The sequence below is a fragment of the Bufo bufo genome, chromosome 8 (assembly GCF_905171765.1).
Source record: "Bufo bufo chromosome 8, aBufBuf1.1, whole genome shotgun sequence".
In the NCBI taxonomy this organism is placed as follows: Eukaryota; Metazoa; Chordata; class Amphibia; order Anura; family Bufonidae; genus Bufo; species Bufo bufo.
In genome coordinates this window covers 182,557,113-182,578,317 of record NC_053396.1, presented here as the reverse complement: position 1 = coordinate 182,578,317, position 21,205 = coordinate 182,557,113, and the positions used below count along the sequence as shown (strand labels likewise).

The 21,205-nt window shown below is 45.6% G+C and overlaps 1 protein-coding gene across 2 annotated transcripts in view; it reads right to left on the bottom strand.

Annotated features, from left to right (window-relative positions):
- Positions 1–632: 632 nt before the first annotated feature.
- Positions 633–21,205, bottom strand: part of EGLN2 (egl-9 family hypoxia inducible factor 2) — a 43,953-nt gene continuing 23,380 nt past the window's right edge. Inside the window, exons 3-6 of one of the 2 annotated variants that reach the window (XM_040442692.1) lie at positions 18,297–18,416; positions 14,482–14,618; positions 14,330–14,397; positions 633–1,582 (exon numbers count right to left, since the gene is read on the bottom strand). In XM_040442692.1, coding sequence (XP_040298626.1) covers positions 1,530–1,582; positions 14,330–14,397; positions 14,482–14,618; positions 18,297–18,416 — 378 coding nt within the window. In that variant the 3' untranslated portion in view covers positions 633–1,529. Of the gene's footprint in view, positions 1,583–14,329; positions 14,398–14,481; positions 14,619–14,768; positions 15,592–18,296; positions 18,417–21,205 lie in introns of those variants that run through there. The other variant, XR_005780769.1, reaches the window with a different exon arrangement.

The window sequence follows — 21,205 nt, the reverse complement described above, 5'->3', positions numbered from 1 at the left end:
CAATAATTTTCTTGAAAAATACTCAATCAATGTAAGGGTACAACCACCAGGAGCAATAGTGTTATGGTTGTGAAGCGCTGCGGTTGATTACCCTGGCCAGTACGAACACCAGATCTTTCCCCCATCGAGAACGTCTGGGACTGGACGGAGCGGTGGATCTCCCATGCACAGCAGCCAACAACCACCCTGGCTGAACTATGGAACCAAGTGGAAAGAGCGTGTAATAACATACCACAGGGGGATCTCCAACATCTGTTTGGCCACTAATATGCCAGAGTGGCAGCAAGGGGAGATGCCACCCAGTATTAATGTGACCCTGAACAAAAAATAAATGGGGCACCACCTTGTGTGTTCATTGACCGACCACCACTAGACGTTTATACTTCGTCAACCTCAGGTTTATCACATTGTTTTCCAGGTGTTCTTCTGTTCGTTTTCTGCTAATATATGTATCAATGATATTCGCATCTCCTCTGTAGGCTGCAACTTCCTGTGGACATTCATGTCATTGCTCCTCTAAATGGGACTAATGATAGGTGTGGTCCCTGTTAGATACCTGCTCCTCAGAGGCGGTAATGTATTTGTCGGTACTTGATTCATGCACACAGATATCAGGCACGCAGAAGGTCATGAGGTAATTTTTATTGCAGCTCTTACAATATAAATCAGTATCTTTCTTTCATACAAACATCTGATCTCCACCTCGGTCTGTCTTGGGTGGATGGGGGGAAAAAATTAGTTTTAGAAAAAGAAAAAAAAAAGTGAACTTTGCAAACATTAACCCTTTAACTGACAGCATATAGCAGCAGGAAGACAGGGGTGAGGGTCTGGCAGCGCTTTACAGGAGCCACAGACAGACATACACGTATTTGGATGTGACACGTTGACTTCTCCTTCATATCATCCTATGAAGAACACAAGGTGAAGCCCTTTGATCTCTCCCTGCTCCCAGTCACCATTTTGTATACTGTTTTCTGTGTCCCTTGTTTGCCCTTATGACTGTATCTGTTGTATCTTCACATTGCCTTCAAGGCAATCTATATCTTCATCACTAGAGGTCTCTGACGTCTATGGTTTACCACCCCACCCCCCTCTTCCTGAGCTTATCCCAACTCGACATCTTCCCAGTCATACTGACGTCATGACATGCCAGGACAAGTGCACAGCAGACCCCTGCTGCTTCGCCTCTGGCCTATAGCTCTCTGTCTGTGCAAGGTTTGAGTGAACATTCAGCAATTCTTAACAAACGTCTGACCATGGGGCAATAGTCTGCGGATGCCTTCCCGGTGTAATGCTCTGCTGGCCGTGTGATCTAGCTTCATTTTACATATTCACATTTCAGGAAAGAGGTTGATCGGATGATCCCAAAGGCAGGCCGCGAGGAGGTAAAAATCAGCAAACATCTACCCGGGAGGGGGGTAAGAAAGAATTCCAGTTCTGCCTGGTGACTGGTATCCTTGCCCAGATGATAGCAGCTGAGAGGCGCCTATAGAACGACTACTAGGAGGCATCTAACCTTCCCCTCCCCGTCACACTTCTCCAGAGGTGGATACCGGGACGTGGATTCCCTTCTGTCCGCTGGCTGGAGGGCAAGAAATAAAAAGAGAAGGAAAGAAAAATGTTTTAATTGAGTCATAAGTTCCAACTCTAAACATTAACTGTTGTTCCTGGTGGTGATGTCACCACTTGACCAGTGACATCACAACACTGATTATATTGGGAACTGTAGTACCCTGACAGATTGTTCAACTATTGTTTTCACGTTCCCATTTAGGGCATTCTACGGTATAGTATTCTCAAAAATGTATTACCTGCTTTTGCCACTAGGTGGCAGAAGTTGCAATGGGTGTTACTGCAGAGATAACATGCTACTATACTAAATGTGACTATGGATCTCACTTTAAAGGGAACCTGTCATCGACTTTATGCTAACCTCACTGAGGGCAGCATAAATTAGTGACAGAAATGCTGATGTCAGCGCTGTGTCACTCATGAGCTAAAAGTAAGTGGTTGCTGAGAACCAGCATCATAATCATTGCAGCCCAGGCCTTGAAAAGAGTCAAATCTACCTGAGAAGAGTCCTGGTTATTCCTAATCTCCTGCTCTCTCGCCCATCTGCTGATGATTGGCAGTTCTCTCCTAGACAGAAAGGGAGAAAACTAGGTAGAAGACTGTCAGCCATCAGCAGGTGGGCAGGAGAGCAGGAATATATGAATAACCAGGACTCTTCTCAGGTGGCCGGGACTCTTTTCCAGGCCCAGTCTGCAATGATTGTGATGTTGGTTCTCGGCAACCACTTACTTTTAACTTATAAATGACAGACCGCTGAAATCATCTCACCTGTCTCTACTTTATTCTGCTGATAGTATGGGCAGCACAAAGTTGATGACAGGTTCCCTTTAAGACAATGCACAAAAAAAAAAAAAAACACCAAAGGAACTTTAGAAAGTTTTAGCCGATTATGCACAATTCCTGTTGATAACCCACAATCTCAATAAGCTACATTGTGCAGCAAATATAATAAAGCATGGGCTAAGTAAAGAGTTTCCACGTATTATATACTACTAGGACGTAAACTAGATGTTATTCTGAGTGACATTACAACAGTTTAGTATCTAATGACCAGACTGTTTGCCCAATAGTGTGATCTCAGGGCAGGAGACCTTGTTTAATTAAACTTACAAAGGTCTTGCCCACCCTTTGGAATCTGTATTTACCCCTCTCACCTCAATGAGGCAACCTAAACATAACATTGTAAAAGGAACCTATCAGAATCAAAGGGGTCTGGCGCCAAGAAAAATCTGATTTCTATGGCCATCTTAAAAACAAATTTATGCTCTCTTTTGCCCTCTAGTGGTGACAGAAAGCAGCGCCATCGTTTAAACGGGTTATCCCATCTCAGCATTATTGGCATATCGCTAGGAGACGCCAGAAATGTCAGATGGGTGCAGGTCTCACCTCTGCAGACCGGGCACTGCCCTAAAGTGAAGGAGAGCACGGTGTACACGCACGACATCGTCTCCTTCAACTGCTATAGGGCTTCCAAAAATAGCCAAGTGACTGTCTCTTAAGTGACTGTCTCGCAAGCCACATATTTTGAGAGGGTAATACCCATTTAAAGGTAAACTCCACACTGTTCCAGAAGACAACTATTTGCAGTTGTATTAGTGGATGTTCAGAGGAGGGACCAGATTTGCTAATGTGTCTGCACCTAGAATCTGTCCAAACGTACCACAAATTGGCACAACTAGAGTTTCTAAAAAATTTTTTTGCTTATTCAAAAAAGGGATGGAGCTTAGTGGGAAGGGCTGCAGGGCATGGTCTAAGTAGCAGCATTTTGTGCTAAAATTGTGTAGTGTCCCACTAGATAGGCGTGGGCACTACACAAGGGTCAATTGGAGTGCGCGTTACTCCTACTCACAAGGGACAGAAATGTTATATTTAATTGTGCATTTTATGTATTTTATAATGTGTTTTTATATGCAATGTTCTCTCGTATGATGCAATAGCAGGCCTAGCTGGGTGTAGTTAGACATCCCAGACACTAGAGGGAGATAGGGAGCCCCTAGTATAAATATCCAGGCCCAGACAGGGAGAGTTAGTTCAGAGTCAGGAGTCTGCAGAGACAGAAGTTAGAAGGCACCAGCCAGGGACAAGCTGAGGGCCTCCTCCTGACATGCAGCTAGACAGCCCAGGCTTCTAGTTGTTACCAGGAGGCTAGTAGAGGGATCCTAGCCTACCTGCGGATCAAGAGAGCCTTAGTTAGCTCTGAAGACACCCCAGTTGCAGGACAGCACCTCCTGGGAGAAACCTGCAGTTACCCTCAAGCCGAGTAAGGACAATACCAGGTCAGATAAGTACCCTGAATGGGCAGAGGTTCTATAAAGTAAAGCAAGCGCCAATACTGGAGGAAGGATTTATATACCAAGGATTAGAGCCAGCGTTTGGGCATCCGGGCCTTGGGATCCAGCCAGCTAGAGTGGCTGAAGGGGATGGAGCAGCATTGCACTGCAAAGTATTAACCGTTGTGCCCTCCAAGTATCTTGCATGATTAATGCCTGCCACTATTTAAAGTCTACCTGCTTGTGAAGTATTGTTCAAGGGACTGCGTTATCATCACTATCAACTGTAACTGTATGTACAAAGTTGGACTGTGTTCACCAAGTAAAGCAATGTTTGGTTTATCCACTGAGTACTCAGTTATTCCTCCTATAAACCGGTGTGCCACCGTTACAGGCACTGGCGTCACGAATCCAACAGGGACCTTGCCCCAGGCACTAAAAATACCTGTAACATCCAGGGCACCTCATCCACCATCAGGCCTGGTCCCTATATACAGAGTGTGCCCCAGAGGAACTGTGTCTACCTCTCCTTCACTGCCGCATGCCTGCCTAGGGTTCTCCAATACAGTGAGCAACCCTCGATTGCCTATAACCGTGACCTCGCTTCGCTATACCCTGCAGGTCTGGCGTGTTGCAATTGCACCACAATTCTTTGATAAATCTGGTGCAGGTCTACACAGCCATCTACAGGCTTCGTAAATCTGCCCCATGCAGTGGCGTCTCTAGCTTTCAAATTTTGGGGGGGCACACTGGGGGCCAGGACAAAAGTAGGGGGGGCAGCTATAACAACGATACATTTACACAAGTATGCTTAGAAATGCTGCGATATTTTACCCAATACCTAAAACCGCAATAGGGAAGAAAAACCCCAATCACTCAGATTTCAACATGTCCTAGCTGCCTGGGCATGCTGGAATTACTCCAATTCCAGCATCTACCGGCTGTGTCAAGTCCCCTTCTCTTTGTCACATGGCATGACCCGATAGTATTGCTATCGGCGAGCACCTGAAGTACTTGTACTCAGTATTAAAAAAAGATATTTAGTGCATTCCTATAAAATAATGAATAAAACAATAACCTCCCACTGCAATTTTTCTTTCCCCATCTCATTAAGTTATATATATCCACAGTATAGGGGATAACAAGCAGATAGGTGGGAGTCTGACTGCTGGAACCCCTGCCGATCCCGAGAATGTAGACATGCATAGGGAATGGATGGAGTGGTGGACACGCAGGTGCAGTCCCCACTATTCACTCCAGGCACAATTATGTCCCATTCTCAGGATTGGTGGGGGCCACAGTGGTTAGACCTCCATCTGCTGCTTTAGCTTATAGAGCAGTGGTCTCCAAACTGTGGAGCTCCAGATATTGGAAAACTACAACTCCCAGCATGCCTGGAGTGGACAGCCAACGGGAGTTGTAGTTTACAGAGGGCAGTTATACGGCTGAATTCAGGAAAGCGCCCGCAGCTGCTGTCCAAGTGCATTTGCATAAGTACCCGAAGCACCTAGCATTAAAGAGGACCTTTCACCAGAGGAAAGCCTCTAAACTAACTATACGGAAGTGTAGAGCGGCGCCCAGGGATCCCGCTGCACTTACTGTTATCCCCGGGCGCCGCTCCGTTCGCCCGGTATAGCCTCCGGTATGTAAGTAGTTAGGCTCCACCCAGTTGAGCCTGTCGCAGTCTCCTTCTCCTATGCTGTAGCGCTGGCCAATCGCAGCGCTCAGCTCATAGCCTGGCTATGAGCTGAGCGCTGCCATTGGCCAGCGCTACAGCATAGGAGAAGAAGACGCCGGCAGGATCAAGTGGGTGGAGCCTAACTACTTACATACCGGAGGCTATACCGGGCGAACGGAGCGGCGCCCGGGGATAACAGTAAGTGCAGCGGGATCCCTGGGCGCCGCTCTACACTTCTGTATAGTTAGTTTAGAGGCTTTCCTCTGGTGAAAGGTCCTCTTTAAGTAATTCTGAGAGCATCAGATCATTAGGATCTGTGGATGACATTTATGGAGGGGGATCTGTGGATGACCCTTATGGAGGGGGATCTGTGGATGACACTTATGGAGGGGGATCTGTGGATGACACTTATGGAGGGGGATCTGTGGATGACACTTATGGAGGGGGATCTGTGGATGACACTTATGGAGGGGGATCTGTGGATGACACTTATGGAGGGGGATCTGTGGATGACACTTATGGAGGGGGATCTGTGGATGACACTTATGGAGGGGGATCTGTGGATGACACTTATGGAGGGGGATCTGTGGATGACCCTTATGGAGGGGGATCTGTGGATGACACTTATGGAGGGGGATCTGTGGATGACACTTATGGAGGGAGATCTGTGGATGACACTTATGGAGGGGGATCTGTGGATGACACTTATGGAGGGGGATCTGTGGATGACACTTATGGAGGGGGATCTGTGGATGACACTTATGGAGGGGGATCTGTGGATGACACTTATGGAGGGGGATCTGTGGATGACACTTATGGAGGGGGATCTGTGGATGACACTTATGGAGGGGGATCTGTGGATGACACTTATGGAGGGGGATCTGTGGATGACACTTATGGAGGGGGATCTGTGGATGACACTTATGGAGGGGGATCTGTGGATGACATACCGTTTATAGCATCTTATGCTATATGTGTCATCCACAGATCCACCCCATATCAGTGTCATACCGGGATCCCTCTCCCTATAAGGCCCCATTCACACATCCGAAATTTGCATAACGGAATTGCGGACCCATTCATTTTTATAGGGCAGCACGACGTGCTGGCGGATATGGAAATGCGGACCCGCAATTCCGTTCCCGGAAAAAAATGCGGACCCGCACATTGCCGCTGTTACGGATGTCTGAATGGAGCCTAACAGTGTCATCCACAGAGTGGCACAGATCCCCCCCCCCCCCCCATAATCGAGTCATCTACAGATCCCCGTCCCTATAACAGTGTCATATACAGATTCCCCCCCCGTAACAGTGTCATGACATCCACAGACCCCCGATCCCCCTCCCTATAACACTATAAGAGTATCATCCACAGATCCCTCCCCCCTTTAACAGTGTAATGACTCATGACATCCACAGACCACAGATCACCCTCCCCACCGCTCACATTTGAACATGATTTCTCTAAACGGTAAAGTAGTAAACACTGTAATCATCCAGGATGCACTGACATTAACTTTAAAGGGGTTCTGCACTTTCATTTAACTGATGATCTATCCTCTGGATAGATCATCAGCTTCTGATCGGCGGGGGTCCGACACCCAGGACCCCCGCTGATCAGCTGCTTGAGAAGGCACCGGCGCTCCAGCAGCACCGCGGCCTTCTCACTGTTTACTGCTGGCCCACTGACTGACATCACGACTAGTATCAACTAGCCTGAGCGCGGCTAAGCTCTGTTCACTTGGATGGAGCTTAGCCGCGCCCACGCTAATTGATACTAGTCGTAACTCGTGACATCACTGGGCCGGCGGTAAACAGTGAGAAGGCCGCGGTGCTACTGGAGCGCCGGTGCCTTCTCAAGCAGCTGATCAGCGGGGGTCCCGGGTGTCTGACCCGGGACCCCCACCGATCAGAAGCTGATGATCTATCCAGAGTATAGATTATCAGTTAAATGAAAGTGCAGAACCCATTTAACTTTTAAATCAGGAAGATTCAGGGGCAACCGCCAGCCAGCTCTCCTCTCAGACTCAGTCAGAGTCAGATCTAATCTCTCTAGTTAGGGTACTTTCACACTAGCGTTTTTCTTTTCCGGCATAGAGTTCCGTCACAGGGGCTCTATACCGGAAAAGAACTGATCAGTTTTATCGCCATGCATTCTGAATGGAGAGTAATACACTGCGTGCAGTATTATTAGGCAAATGAGTATTTTGACCACATCATCCTCTTTATGCATGTTGTCTTACTCCAAGCTGTATAGGCTCGAAACCTTACTACCAATTAAGCATATTAGGTGATGTGCATCTCTGTAATGAGAAGGGGTGTGGTCTAATGACATCAACACCCTATATTAGGTGTGCATAATTATTAGGCAAAATGGGTCAAAAGAAGGACTTGACAGGCTCAGAAAAGTCAAAAATAGTGAGATATCTTGCAGAGGGATGCAGCACTCTTAAAATTGCAAAGCTTCTGAAGCGTGATCATCGAACAATCAAGCGTTTCATTCAAAATAGTCAACAGGGTCGCAAGAAGCGTGTGGAAAAACCAAGGCGCAAAATAACTGCCCATGAACTGAGAAAAGTCAAGCGTGCAGCTGCCAAGATGCCACTTGCCACCAGTTTGGCCATATTTCAGAGCTGCAACATCACTGGAGTGCCCAAAAGCACAAGGTGTGCAATACTCAGAGACATGGCCAAGGTAAGAAAGGCTGAAAGACGAACACCACTGAACAAGACACACAAGCTGAAACGTCAAGACTGGGCCAAGAAATATCTCAAGACTGATTTTTCTAAGGTTTTATGGACTGATGAAATGAGAGTGAGTCTTGATGGGCCAGATGGATGGGCCCGTGGCTGGATTGGTAAAGGGCAGAGAGCTCCAGTCCGACTCAGACGCCAGCAAGGTGGAGGTGGAGTACTGGTTTGGGCTGGTATCATCAAAGATGAGCTTGTGGGGCCTTTTCGGGTTGAGGATGGAGTCAAGATCAACTCCCAGTCCTACTGCCAGTTTCTGGAAGACACCTTCTTCAAGCAGTGGTACAGGAAGAAGTCTGCATCTTTCAAGAAAAACATGATTTTCATGCAGGACAATGCTCCATCACACGCGTCCAAGTACTCCACAGCGTGGCTGGCAAGAAAGGGTATAAAAGAAGAAAATCTAATGACATGGCCTCCTTGTTCACCTGATCTGAACCCCATTGAGAACCTGTGGTCCATCATCAAATGTGAGATTTACAAGGAGGGAAAACAGTACACCTCTGAACAGTGTCTGGGAGGCTGTGGTTGCTGCTGCACGCAATGTTGATGGTGAACAGATCAAAACACTGACAGAATCCATGGATGGCAGGCTTTTGAGTGTCCTTGCAAAGAAAGGTGGCTATATTGGTCACTGATTTGTTTTTGTTTTGTTTTTGAATGTCAGAAATGTATATTTGTGAATGTTGAGATGTTATATTGGTTTCACTGGAAAAATAAATAATTGAAATGGGTATATATTTGTTTTTGGTTAAGTTGCCTAATAATTATGCACAGTAATAGTCACCTGCACACACAGATATCCCCCTAAAATAGCTAAAACTAAAAACAAACTAAAAACTACTTCCAAAAATATTCAGCTTTGATATTAATGAGTTTTTTGGGTTCATTGAGAACATGGTTGTTGTTCAATAATAAAATTAATCCTCAAAAATACAACTTGCCTAATAATTCTGCACTCCCTGTACGTTCAGTTTGCATCAGGATGTCTTCAGTTCAGTCGTTTTGACTGATCAGGCAAAAGAGAAAACCGCAGCATGCTACGGTTTTCTCTCCGGCGAAAAAAACAGAAGACTTGCCTGAATGCCGGATCCGGCATTTTTTCCCATAGGAATGTATTAGTGCCGGATCCGGCATTCAGAATACCGGAATGCTGGATCCGTCCTTCCGGCCTGCGCAAAAATTTGAAAAAATTTACAAGACGGATCCGTCTGTCCCCATGACAAGCGGAGAGACGGGTCCGTCCTTGCAATGCATTTGTGAGACGGATCCGCATCCGGATCCGTCTCACAAATGCTTTCAGTCAGCAGCAGATCGGCGGATCCGGCGGGCAGTTCCGACGACGGAACTACCCGCCGGATCACACTGCCGCAAGTGTGAAAGTAGCCTTAGAATAGAAAGAGACTTAACCAGTCCACTCAGTCACTACTTGTAAGTTGTAGTACCTCATATTATTAAGTTAACCTGAGTGTCCTGCTTGCTACACACTGTCTGTCTGTTCGGTAGGGCCACGCCACACACTGTCTCGTCTGTCTCAGTCAGTCTCTAGTCTCGTCTGGCCCTGGCTGGCTTAAGCAAATTAGACTACAGGCAGTGCTCACAGTGACGTCATGCGCCTAGGAGGAGGAGCAGGAGCGCGGATTTATGCACAGCACTGTCTGCCACTGAGTCTGACTCAACTGGTATGGGGTTGGGGGCGTGGCTGAGGACGCGGCGACGGTGGGTGGAGAGTGAGAACTAGAAGAGAGTGAGACCGCAACGGCAGTACGTACGGCACCCGGGCACCGAGACTCAGACTGAGATGTGTGAACTTAGATGTCCGGTAGGAGTGCCTACACAGTGCGCAGCAGGCAGCACAGACCAAAACTAGTACCAAAATGAATGGGGGACATTTTAGTTGGGGGGGCACAGCTTGATGTAGGGGGGGCCGTGGCCCCCTCTGGCCCCCCCTGGCGACGCCACTGGCCCCATGGCGTTTTTAGTCCGTACAGATGTGTCCTAAGAGACAGCAGGAGCCTTTCCACATGCCCGAGAGGTGAATTTCCAGTCTTAGCTGTATTGCTCTTGCGCAAGAATTTTAGGCATGACAAGTAGCATTCCAATCCTGTGTCGCTCGGCCTTCCTGCCATCTGTACACTCGCACCGGCTCTGCCATGGTTTATCTTATGCAGCTGTCAATTTCCATGCGCTCAGTTTTGCCGTCATGTGCCAAGAGGCCAAGACCAGGAATAGGTCGCAGTCAGTGACAACATACAGTGGAGGCTTGCTACTAGTGATGAGCGGCAGGGGTCATATTCGAATTCGCGATATTTCGCGAATATTTTGTAGAATATTCGTTATAGTCTACGATTTTTTACCAAAAAAAATCGACATGGTAATGATTGCGTAATATGCGAATTTTCGTAATGCAAATTTTTCAATTGCCGAGCAAAAACATGATTCCTCCCTGCTTCTTGCTTGTGGGCCAATGAGTCATAGCACTATATCGAATATATAAATTTTTTCGAATATTCGTAATATTCTAAAACAAGAATATATAGCAATATAGCGAATATTCGAAGAAAAAAACCGAAGATAGAGCAATTTAGCTAATATAGTGCTATAATCTTTTTTTTCAATAGTTGGAATTTTTTTCCAATCTGAACTTCAGATGAGAAAAAAATTACAACTATTAGACAAAGAAGATTATAGCACTATATTAGCTAAATTGCTCTATATTCGTTTTTTTTCGAATATTCGCTATATTGCTATATATTCTTGTTTTAGAATATTAAGAATTTTCGAAAAACTAATGTATTCGTTTTTTCGAATATTCTGAAACAAGAATATATAGCAATACAGCGAATATTCGAAAAAAACAAAACAAAACAAATATAGAGCAATTTAGCTAATATAGTGCTATAATCTTATTTGTCTAATAGTTGTAAAAAATTTCAACTATTGAAAAAAATGATTATAGCACTATATTAGCTAAATTGCTCTATATTCGTTTTTTTTTTTCGAATATTCGCTGTATATTCTTGTTTTAGACTATTACGAATATTCGAAAAGACGACTATATTCGATATGGTGCTATATATTCGTTTTTTCGAATATTCATAATTTTTCCCATTTAAAGTCATGATTCCTCCCTGCTTCTCGCTCGTGGGCCAATGAGTCATTGGCCTACAAGCAAGAAGCAGGGAGGAATCATGTTTTTACTCGGCAATTTAAAAATTTGCGATAAAAATTCACATTATGAAAAATTTGCATTACGCAATAAAAAAAAAGCTAGAATATTCGAAATTACGAATATATATCACTATATTCTAAATATTCAGTACCTATATTCGCGATAAAAATTCGCAATTCGAATATCAACACTACTTGCTACCAGTGGCAACCAATCAGTGACTATGATGGGAGTTGTAGTCTTGCAACAACTGGAGTGCCAGAGGTTGTGACCCCTGTGAAATGTGAATATATGACCTACTGTTTAGAAGAGGGGGAAGACTGATGAGAGCAAGGATCAGACTATACAGGGTTTGTCTGGGAGGGGCAGCCATGGAGGTACAGAGATCTGCATAGAAGCCGTAAAATATTTTCATGAAGACTATCGGCAAAGTTTAGTGCATTTTATTTCAGTTGTCTTTCTGAAAGGGATGTAAAGAGCACCTATCAGCAGGATCAACCCTATTAACCCAGGCATGTTGCCTGGTAGGGTTGAGAGAGCTGAATAAAATGATAGCCTTCTTTTTCCTGTAGGGCAAACTGCTGCCGAGATACCGGTATATTCATTTTTACATTTATGCAAATTACCTACTTAGAGCATCAAGGGGCTGGCCGTAGAGCTCGCAGCACTGCTAGTGCTACGTCCCTGTGCTCTGTGCATTACCCCCTCGCTCTTGATTGGCAGGGCCAGACCTTTTGGCACATGTGCAGTGGATCTGATGTGCTTGGAAAGCAGCATCAGAGCCACTGCACAAGTGCAGAGTCATTGTGCAAACTAGAAGAAGGTGCTAGAACACAGGTCTAGCCCTGTCAATCAAAGGGGAGGAGGAAGTACACAGAGCACAGGGCCATAGTACTAGCAGTGCTCCATGTTCTACAACCAGCCCCATGGTGCTCAAAATAGGTGATAGCTATAAAAAGTAATATCTTACAGCTAATGACCCTAGAAACAAAAGAAAGGTAGCATTTTACATAGCATGATCAACCCTTCCAGGCAATATGCCTGGTTTAATAGGGTTGATCATGCTGACAGCTGCTCTATAAGGGTCCATTCACACGTCCGTATGTGTTTTTCAGATTCACAAATTGCGGATCCGCAAAACATGGACACCGGCAATGTGCGTCCTGCATTTTGCCGACTGCACATCGCCGGCACTCTCATAGAAAATGCCTTTTCTTGTCCGCAATTGCGGACAAGAATAGGACATGTTCTATTTTTTTGCGGAACAGAAGTGACAGAACATTCCGGCCCCATTGAAAATGAATGGGTCCGCACCTGTTCTGCATAATTACGGATCGGATGCGGACCCATTTTGCGGACATGTGAATGGACCCTACAGAGCTCATCAGCCCTATTAAACACGGTATACCACTTTGTAGGGTTGATCCTGCTTATTTGTAGGGTTGATCCTGCTTATTAAATGACATCTTGGCATTCAAGAGAAAAAAAAACGACTTGTATCATTTATGAAAATTAGGGTCGGGCCTATCCTCTGTTTGCGCCTCAGCTTTTCAATGCTGGCCTCACCCCTTCGGTGCACTGCAGCCCTTCTTTGCATAAGGAATAAAAGTTTGTTTGTTTTTTTCTCACAAACTCCATAGATTCTCACAAGACAGGTATTTGTCACGGTCATATTGGTGTTTGACCATGATGTGGTTGCCGTGGAGACTCGTTGCTTGTGGCAACGTGTAGTTTGCGGTTTGCATGTGCACTTCCCCTTTAAGTTGTGTCTCCCTGCTGTGTGGTGTGCGTGAGGTTAATATCCTGACTTGGTTAGATCAGGGTGTGGTCTCTTCTAGCTATTTAGCCTTTGCTTGTAGCTTGGAGGTTAGTTGTGCTCTAGCCTTGCTGTGGGCTGGAAGCTATGCTCCATTCTGTGGCTATTCCATCTGCCCAGTCATTGAGGGCCACCTTGTTGGACATCGATGTCTCTTAGAAATGTCATTCCTTTGTCTCCCTTGTATCCTCTATGTACCCAACCTCACTTGTTGTATGTTTGGTGTGGGTTTATGTTCAGGGTTTGTTGTATGTCTTGTTTGTTGTTTCATGTCTGGGATGTTGTTGGTGTTTGTCCCTGCATGTGTGCAAGATGTTTCCCTGTGTGTGTTGTCCCTCCGGAAGGGGGTTGGTTTCCCGGAGGGGTGAACCATTTTTCTAGGATGTGCAGTTGCTGGAGTCCTGGTTCCTGTGTGTCAGTATGGACTGCATCCGGATGGTGTTTGGATGGCAGCGCGTCTGCTTGGGTTCCAGGTTACTTCAGCTGTGTTCTTCATTGGCGGCTGCAGCAGGTAAGTGACCAGATTTACTGTTGTTGTTGGTTCAGTTGTTTCTGGCCACTGGTTACTTACCTGTCATTTTCTTGGTGTTTGTCCTTTTGTTGCTAGGCCTGTGGGAGACTGTTTCATCAATGTTGTGGATGAACCAATTGGTCTCTTGTCCCTTTCTCCTTACCTCAGGGTAATTCAGGTATTTCAGGGTTCTGAGGTTCCGTTGTATGGGCCCTCCCCCTTCAGGGTTGGCTCATACAGATAGGAATCTAGGGCCAGATTTAGGGATGCTTTAGGAGGCAACCTGCTCCCTGATACCAGCATCCAGGCTTAGTTGCTACCTTATATCTCTAACATTGTACGATGGGGGGTTTCCCCCACTCCCCATCGTGACAGTATCATTTTCATCAGCAAGATCAACCCTACCAGGCAGTATGCCTAGTTTAACAAGGTTGACCCTGCGGATAGCTGCTCTTTAAGTATTTTTCCAAAACCATCCAATAATTCAAAAACACTAGGTAATCCAGCATCTACTACACTACAAAAGCAATGTAGAGACACGTATCTCTCAGTCCCTCTCACCTAGTCTGTATTTGTCTTTGGCCTCTGATCGTTCCTTTGCATCAAAATACCAGACAGTGATGGCATACCTGTGGATGGAGAGAACACCAGAGCAATATTAGGTCCTGAACCTGAAAGTTACTGGCATAACCCAGTCCCTAATAGGCACTTACCGCATGGCGTAGGCCGGCTTAACTTCATGAGGATTGCGGCGATCGGACCAGAATATCAATAACCGGTCAAACAATGGCTCAATGTTGGCTACAACGGAACGGCCTTCTGGGAAGATCTGTAGGAGTCCCCCATGGACCTAAAGATAAAGGAGGAATACATCAGCGAAATATTGGTCTAATAAGTGACTTTTATGTGAGGGGCATCACAGGGGCTGTCCTGTTGGGTAAAATGTTTAACAATGTTTAAAGAGGACCTTTCACAGGTCCTGACATAACAATATTAGTACCTGGCAGTGAAGGACATGATCAATAGATGTCTGTGGGCAATTTTGTTTTCAGATTGGCTGCTCCATTGGGGCGCTGTGCCCCTCTTTCTCTTTTCCCGCCATGTATGCTAATCAATAGCGTCGGTACAGGGAGGAGGAGACGGCCGTGTTTCTCAAGGGGCGTGTCCTTCTCCTTGGCTGTGAGCTGCCCAATTGCAGTGGAATGCGTCACAGCCAAGGGGAAGGGGAGATTTTTTTCTCCCTGGCTGTGACACCGCACCGCTTGCGGATTTCACTGCAGACTTTTTCTTCGCCACCGACTCAAATCTCTGCAACAAATCCGAGAACCAAAATCTGCAGCAGATATTGCGCGATGCGGATTTTAAGATCCAGCTAATTCTTTGCTGGAATTTCCACAGCATACAGATGAGGTTTTGTGAAATCGCAGCCGCTTGCCTTACACTGTATCACGCCGCAGATTTTATCGAAGAGAATCTGCAACGATTCCGTGAATTCAGACCTACAGTAAATTGTGTTATAAAGGCAAGAAATTCAGAATCTGGCAAAACGAGCTTTTATGTTCCCCATCGCTTTACTGATGACAGTCAAGGGTGTCTGGCTCCATGAAAGGATTGGTAGACTGGCCGAGGTGGCGGCAGGTTCCACCTTTGCTATTCTGTAAGTCATTCCTGGCTCGCCAGTCTGTGCCCGGAGCTCCATAAATAAACTACAGTGATTAGAAGCAGGTTACGGCGGCGGGGCGGGCCACGGGACGAATTGTAGCACAGAACCAGAGCAGGAACGCACATTCAACAGCCTGTCAAGCAGAATTAAAGGGCAAGTCCTGTGAAATATGAAAAATACCTATTTTAATTAGCGCTAATAAAGATATTATTTACATTTGTCAACTGGGTTGAGTGTCCTGAGCTCAGATCAGTTACCACCCCATACCAAATACGTTACTCCGTAGGGGGCGACAAAGAGAAAAGCGGAAACAATCTGCTGAGGCCATCACTTTATGAATGGTGGGGGTCCGATATCTGGGATTCCCCACCGATCCTGACAATGAAGTGAAGGGGCTGTGCTACTTATCCCTGCAAAGCTGGGCATCCAGGAGCGCTGCTCTGCAGGGAAAACGTAAAAGAGGATGCAGCGGCCTCTTCCTTCTCAGGTGGGGGTTCCAGAGGTGACGACATATGATAAGATGGGAATAATTCTTAAAGGCTACTTTGTTGACAGTGGTGTTGGAAGGCTGGAGCAGTGGTGGACAGATTGGAGATACAACTACCGTATAGAGGACCTGTCCTCACTGCTCACACATCTGTTTTAGTAACTACTTGAATTCCACATGAATTGACTATTCTGGAGCATTTACTGTTATGACTATGTTGTCCCACTCCTCTGTTATTCCTACTAGAAGTTCATGAACCGGGAATATATCAGTTGGATTGGTGCTGTCAGTATCAGACTATGCAGGGACACACGCTCAAATGGTAACACCCAGATGGACCTTTATTCCGAGACTTCTAGTAGAAATAATAGAGGAACGGTGCAGCATATATTTATAAGAATAGATGATCCAGTACTGTTAGTACAAGGGGAATGCAAGTAGGTAACTAAAACAGACATGTCAGGGGAGGTGAGGGTCCTCTTTAAATGTGAACACTAAGAAACCAGGGAGCAAAAATCCAGGTCTAATATCTCAAGTGACAGACGCTAGAAAGATCACTCCTGATATCTGGAGTTGGAAGGAGTAGGATGCAGCCATAACGTCAAGCATAACACACCATCACTGTTGCTATTCATTGGGAATCCTTCAGACTCCCTGATGAATCATCTCTGCAAGGGACAGGTAAAAGAGACACTATCATCCTGCAAAGCATTACAAGGGGATGTCCAATTTACCGTAATAATATTTGGTTGCAAGAACATCTTATTGCACCAGTTAAGGGGTTGTCCCATGACCACTTGTTGCCCCATTTAAAACCGTAAACATGGGCCCCCGCTCTACTGATCCTGTGGATAGAGGATTAGTTGTCATCATGGGATAAGCCCTTTAAAGAGGACTTCATATAGGAAAGTGCAGACGTGGTTACACCGAAGTCAGCCGACCGTGAGCAGGGACACAACCAATTCAATGATGAAATGAACATCTTTATTCAGAAGATAAAACCTCTTGTAGATAACATGTTTTAGAGTGCAGCCTGTTGTACATGGAATGGGTACCCCAGCCATTAACCCAAGCGGTCACCCCAAGTTACCCCAGCCATTAAGCCAGGGGCTGCCTGACTGTAGGTAGCTCAGCCAAGTGGTAATACAAACAATATGATGTAAAGATCAGCAAATATAACCAGTGTCAGCCTGTGGTTCCTTGGGCCCAGCAGATACAATTATTTTCAAGGCCCAACCCATATATCATCAATGAAGTCTAATAGGGTTTTTAATCAAAGAAATAGCCCATAGTGAAAAGTGACTAGGTCCAATGGTCGAATGTTTTTTTTTTTTGTCCTGGACCTTTGGAGCCCACTATGGTATTAGAGCCTAGGACCACCAGAGGATCCTCTGGTACTCTGGTTGGCCAGTCCAACCCTGAATATGGCATATATATAAATGGGTTACTGCCTGGGGTAACCTAGGGCTAATGCCTGGGGTAAACTAGGGTGAGCGGCTGGGTTAATGCCTGGGGTAACCTAGGGTGAACGGCTGGGTTAATGCCTGGGGTAACCTAGGGTGAACGGCTGGGTTAATGCTTGGGGTCCCCATTCCATGTAAATACATTGCATATTAATTTGCTTTGCATTTATTTTGTGTTTTAGACTTGAAAAAGTGACTCCTAGCACTCTGAAACACGTTGTCCATCAGTTTTATTTTCTGAATAAAGATTTTCATCATCAAATTAGTTGTGTCCTTGCACCAGTAAAGACGTCCCCTCAGTCAGATGACTTTGGGCTAACCATCTCCACCGTTTTCCATTTTACTTTCCACTCCTCCTGTTGGTTGGCCACTGCTTGCAGAGTATACTGAAGACATCGGCTGCACCGACCAGTATATCCGCTCCATTTGCCTACACTAGTCTTGCACAACACAAGCAGGTGAGCATCATACGTCCCATCGTGGACCTTTAGGCTAGTTTCAGGTCAATAAGAGAAACACGCTGTGTGTGGGAGCATGAATCCCCGTTCTGACCTCTGCTACTCTGACAGGATTGCACAGTATTATAATGAATGACCTTAGCTTTGACGTCTTCACCCAATGAGCAACTTTCCTCTTCTTTTGCTACTATTGCTTAAAGAGGACTTGTCAGCCTTCATGTCCGTTTCAGAAAAAAAACTTGTTCGCCATAAAAAAATATCAACGCAGGGCGATATCATTGCCATAGATGACGGTCATATGACCACCCATGACCTGGGCAGATCACCATTAACAGCTTCAGCAAACGCATGGACAAAGTGATCACATAATTGCGTCCCGTCACTATGGAAGGACTTCGCCCTGCGTTTGTCTCTTCCCGTTGGATTGCGTCCATGGAGCAGTGATGAAGAAACTCACCTCTGTGTCCCAGTTTTGATTTAGGTAGTAAATGCAGGTTAAGCAACGTCCATCCCTGTTTGGATTATCGACATGTCGTACATATCCCATCCCGTTGCCCGGATAACAAGCGACCATCGCCTGGAAGAAATTAAAATCATCTTATCATATAAAGCTTCTATAATGTGTATCATATACCAACAATGCAAGGCTGGTGTCACACACAGGTTGTTGTTGGTTTTTTTCAGGCGTTTTTGAGGGCTTTTGTGATTTTTGGTACATTTTTTGGGGTGTTTTTTAGGCAAAGAGATGATATGGAAGTCTATGGGAATATTAAATGCAGGACAGACAGTTTTTTGTACTTGCGTTTTTGAACACTAGAAGTGTGGGGATTTTTGTGTCAATAGTGTTTTTTTTTTTTCAAACTGCAGAGTTCTATGGCATTTTTATGTTATTGCGTTTTTTCCCCCCCATACACCACCACTGAGTTTTTTAGCAGCTTCAAAAAGATGACTGTGGAATGTGTGCTGGCGTTTTTTAAAGGAATTTTTGCATGGTGTTCTTCTTTTACCTATTTTTTGTTTCCCCACACCGCCGTAAGTGACATTACAGTGGTACAATATTGGCAAAAAAAAATAATTATTGGGCCAAAAAAAGCTGATCAAGTCAGAATTTTTGGGGCTTTTTTTTTTATTTGGCGGAAGGGGACAAAAAATGTATCAAATATGAAGGGGAAATCCACAGAAAATGATCTGATGCGCCTTATGTGAGAAGATTGCATTTGTCTTAGGCTAGTTTCACACTGGCGGCAGCCTTCTCCGGCAGGCAGTTCCAGCCTGCCGGAACCGTGCTACTGATAGTGCACCGTGCCGCCGGAAGTCCGCTCCGGCCCCATTCACTATAATGGGGGGGGGGGGGGGGGGGGGGAAATGGAGGTCCGACCGCAGCACGGCAAACATACCGAGAGGCGGCCGGAATAAAACTACGACATGTTGTAGTTTTATTCCGGCCGCCTCTTGGCATGTTTGCCGTGAAGCGGCCGGACCTCTGGCCTTAGTAGTCTTAGTCCCCATCATACAGTTGTCACGCTTCTAAGTGGGAGGGAAACACCACACCAAGCATAGGAAGGAAGGGGGGGAACAGGGAATCAGACCTGAGAACTAGGGAAGGAAAATGGACACCTCCTTGTGAAAACCTTAACCAAAACCCCGACTGACTACCAGTATGAACAGACCCCAAAAGGTAGATGAGTTCATACGCAGGAATATCTAGAGTGCTATCAAGCCCTATAGGACCCTGGTACTAATGGCAGGGGCGAGACTACCGGTTCCTCCAAAAGGAAGGACGGACAGGAGTCTCCTTCAGGCCTAATACAAACAATAGGGAAATGCAACACACAGAACCCAAACAAAATACAAAAGGGAAAGGAAAGACTTCAAAAGAAGCAATGGAAGCACCAGGATCCAACCACAATCTATACAAAGGTCCAAACAGAAGCTATAAACCGCACACCATTGTGGGAGAAAACTATAAATAGAGAAGGTTAAATGACCCTAATATCCACACCTGGGAAAGGAAGGTGTGGCAAGCGCCAAAAACAACACATTTGATCCAAACGGAAAACATGTCAGATCAAACCACGTTTTGCCAAGTCTCACCGATCTCAGTAACGTTTGTGACAACAGTGGGGCTTGAAAGTTTGTGAACCCTTTAGGATTTTCTATATTTCTGAATAAATTTAACCTAAAACTACATCAGACTTTCACACAAGTCTTAAATACAGATAAAGATAACCAAATCCCAAAAATACTGTATCTTTTGCCCCATAAGACGCACTCCACCCCCCCCCCCCAAACTGTACTGCTCTGTACTTACCGCTTCCTGGTCCTCGGCTGTGCAGTGGCTGCGCACAGCATGAGGGCGCTCTGTGACCTCACGCTGTGCGCGCCAGTTCACAGCACCGCCGACGGAGAAGTAAGAGGATCGTGCTGGAGGAAAGGAGCGGCGGCGTCCAGGAGCAGGAGAGGTAAGTGGTTTATTTATTTTTTGATCTAAGGCCGGGGGGGGGGCGGGCTGCTGATTTTATATATGGCTGGGGGCTGATTACATATATGGCTGGGGGCTGATTACATATATGGCTGGGGACTGATTAGAGGCACGGAGGACTGATATGAGGCATGGGGGTCTGATCTGAGGTCTCATTGGGTGGGGTCTTATTAACATTGGGGTCTGATTGCAGTGCTCCAGAGCCAAATTAAATTTTTAGTCGCCAAATCAAAATTTTGGTATCGTGACAACGCTACGCCGATCAGATCGGCGTAGGGTTGTTTCGATACCAAAATTTAGATTCGCTTTCGACACCATAAAAAAGTATTGCGATACTCAATACCACGCGGAAAAAAAAACCACCAAAAAAAGCTGCGTGCATTCCGCATTTTATGAAACGTTCGGCCCATAATAGAACAGTCCTATCCTATTTTTTGGGGTGACAAGGTGACTAAAAAATGGCGAATCGCATGTTTTTTATTTATTTATTTCTGTTACGGCGCTTACCGCATAGGAGATATTTTTTAATAGTTTGGACTTTTTGGACACAGCGCTATGTAATATGTTTATTTATTTATTGTTTATATATTTTATATGTAAAATTGGGAAAGGGGAGATTTAAACTTAATATTTTAGTGTTTGTGGGGTTTTTTGTTTGTTTTGTTTTTAACTTACTATTAGCCCCCTTAGGGGCTAGAACCCTTGTCCTATTCACCCTGATAGAGCTCTATCAGAGTGAATAGGACCTCACACTCTCCCTGCTGCCATGGGCTTTGTGCACACAGCAGCAGGGAGCTTACCATAGTAGCCAGGGCTTCAGGAGCAACCTGGTTGCCATGGTAACCGATCGGAGCCCCAGGATTACACTGCTGGGGCTCTGATCG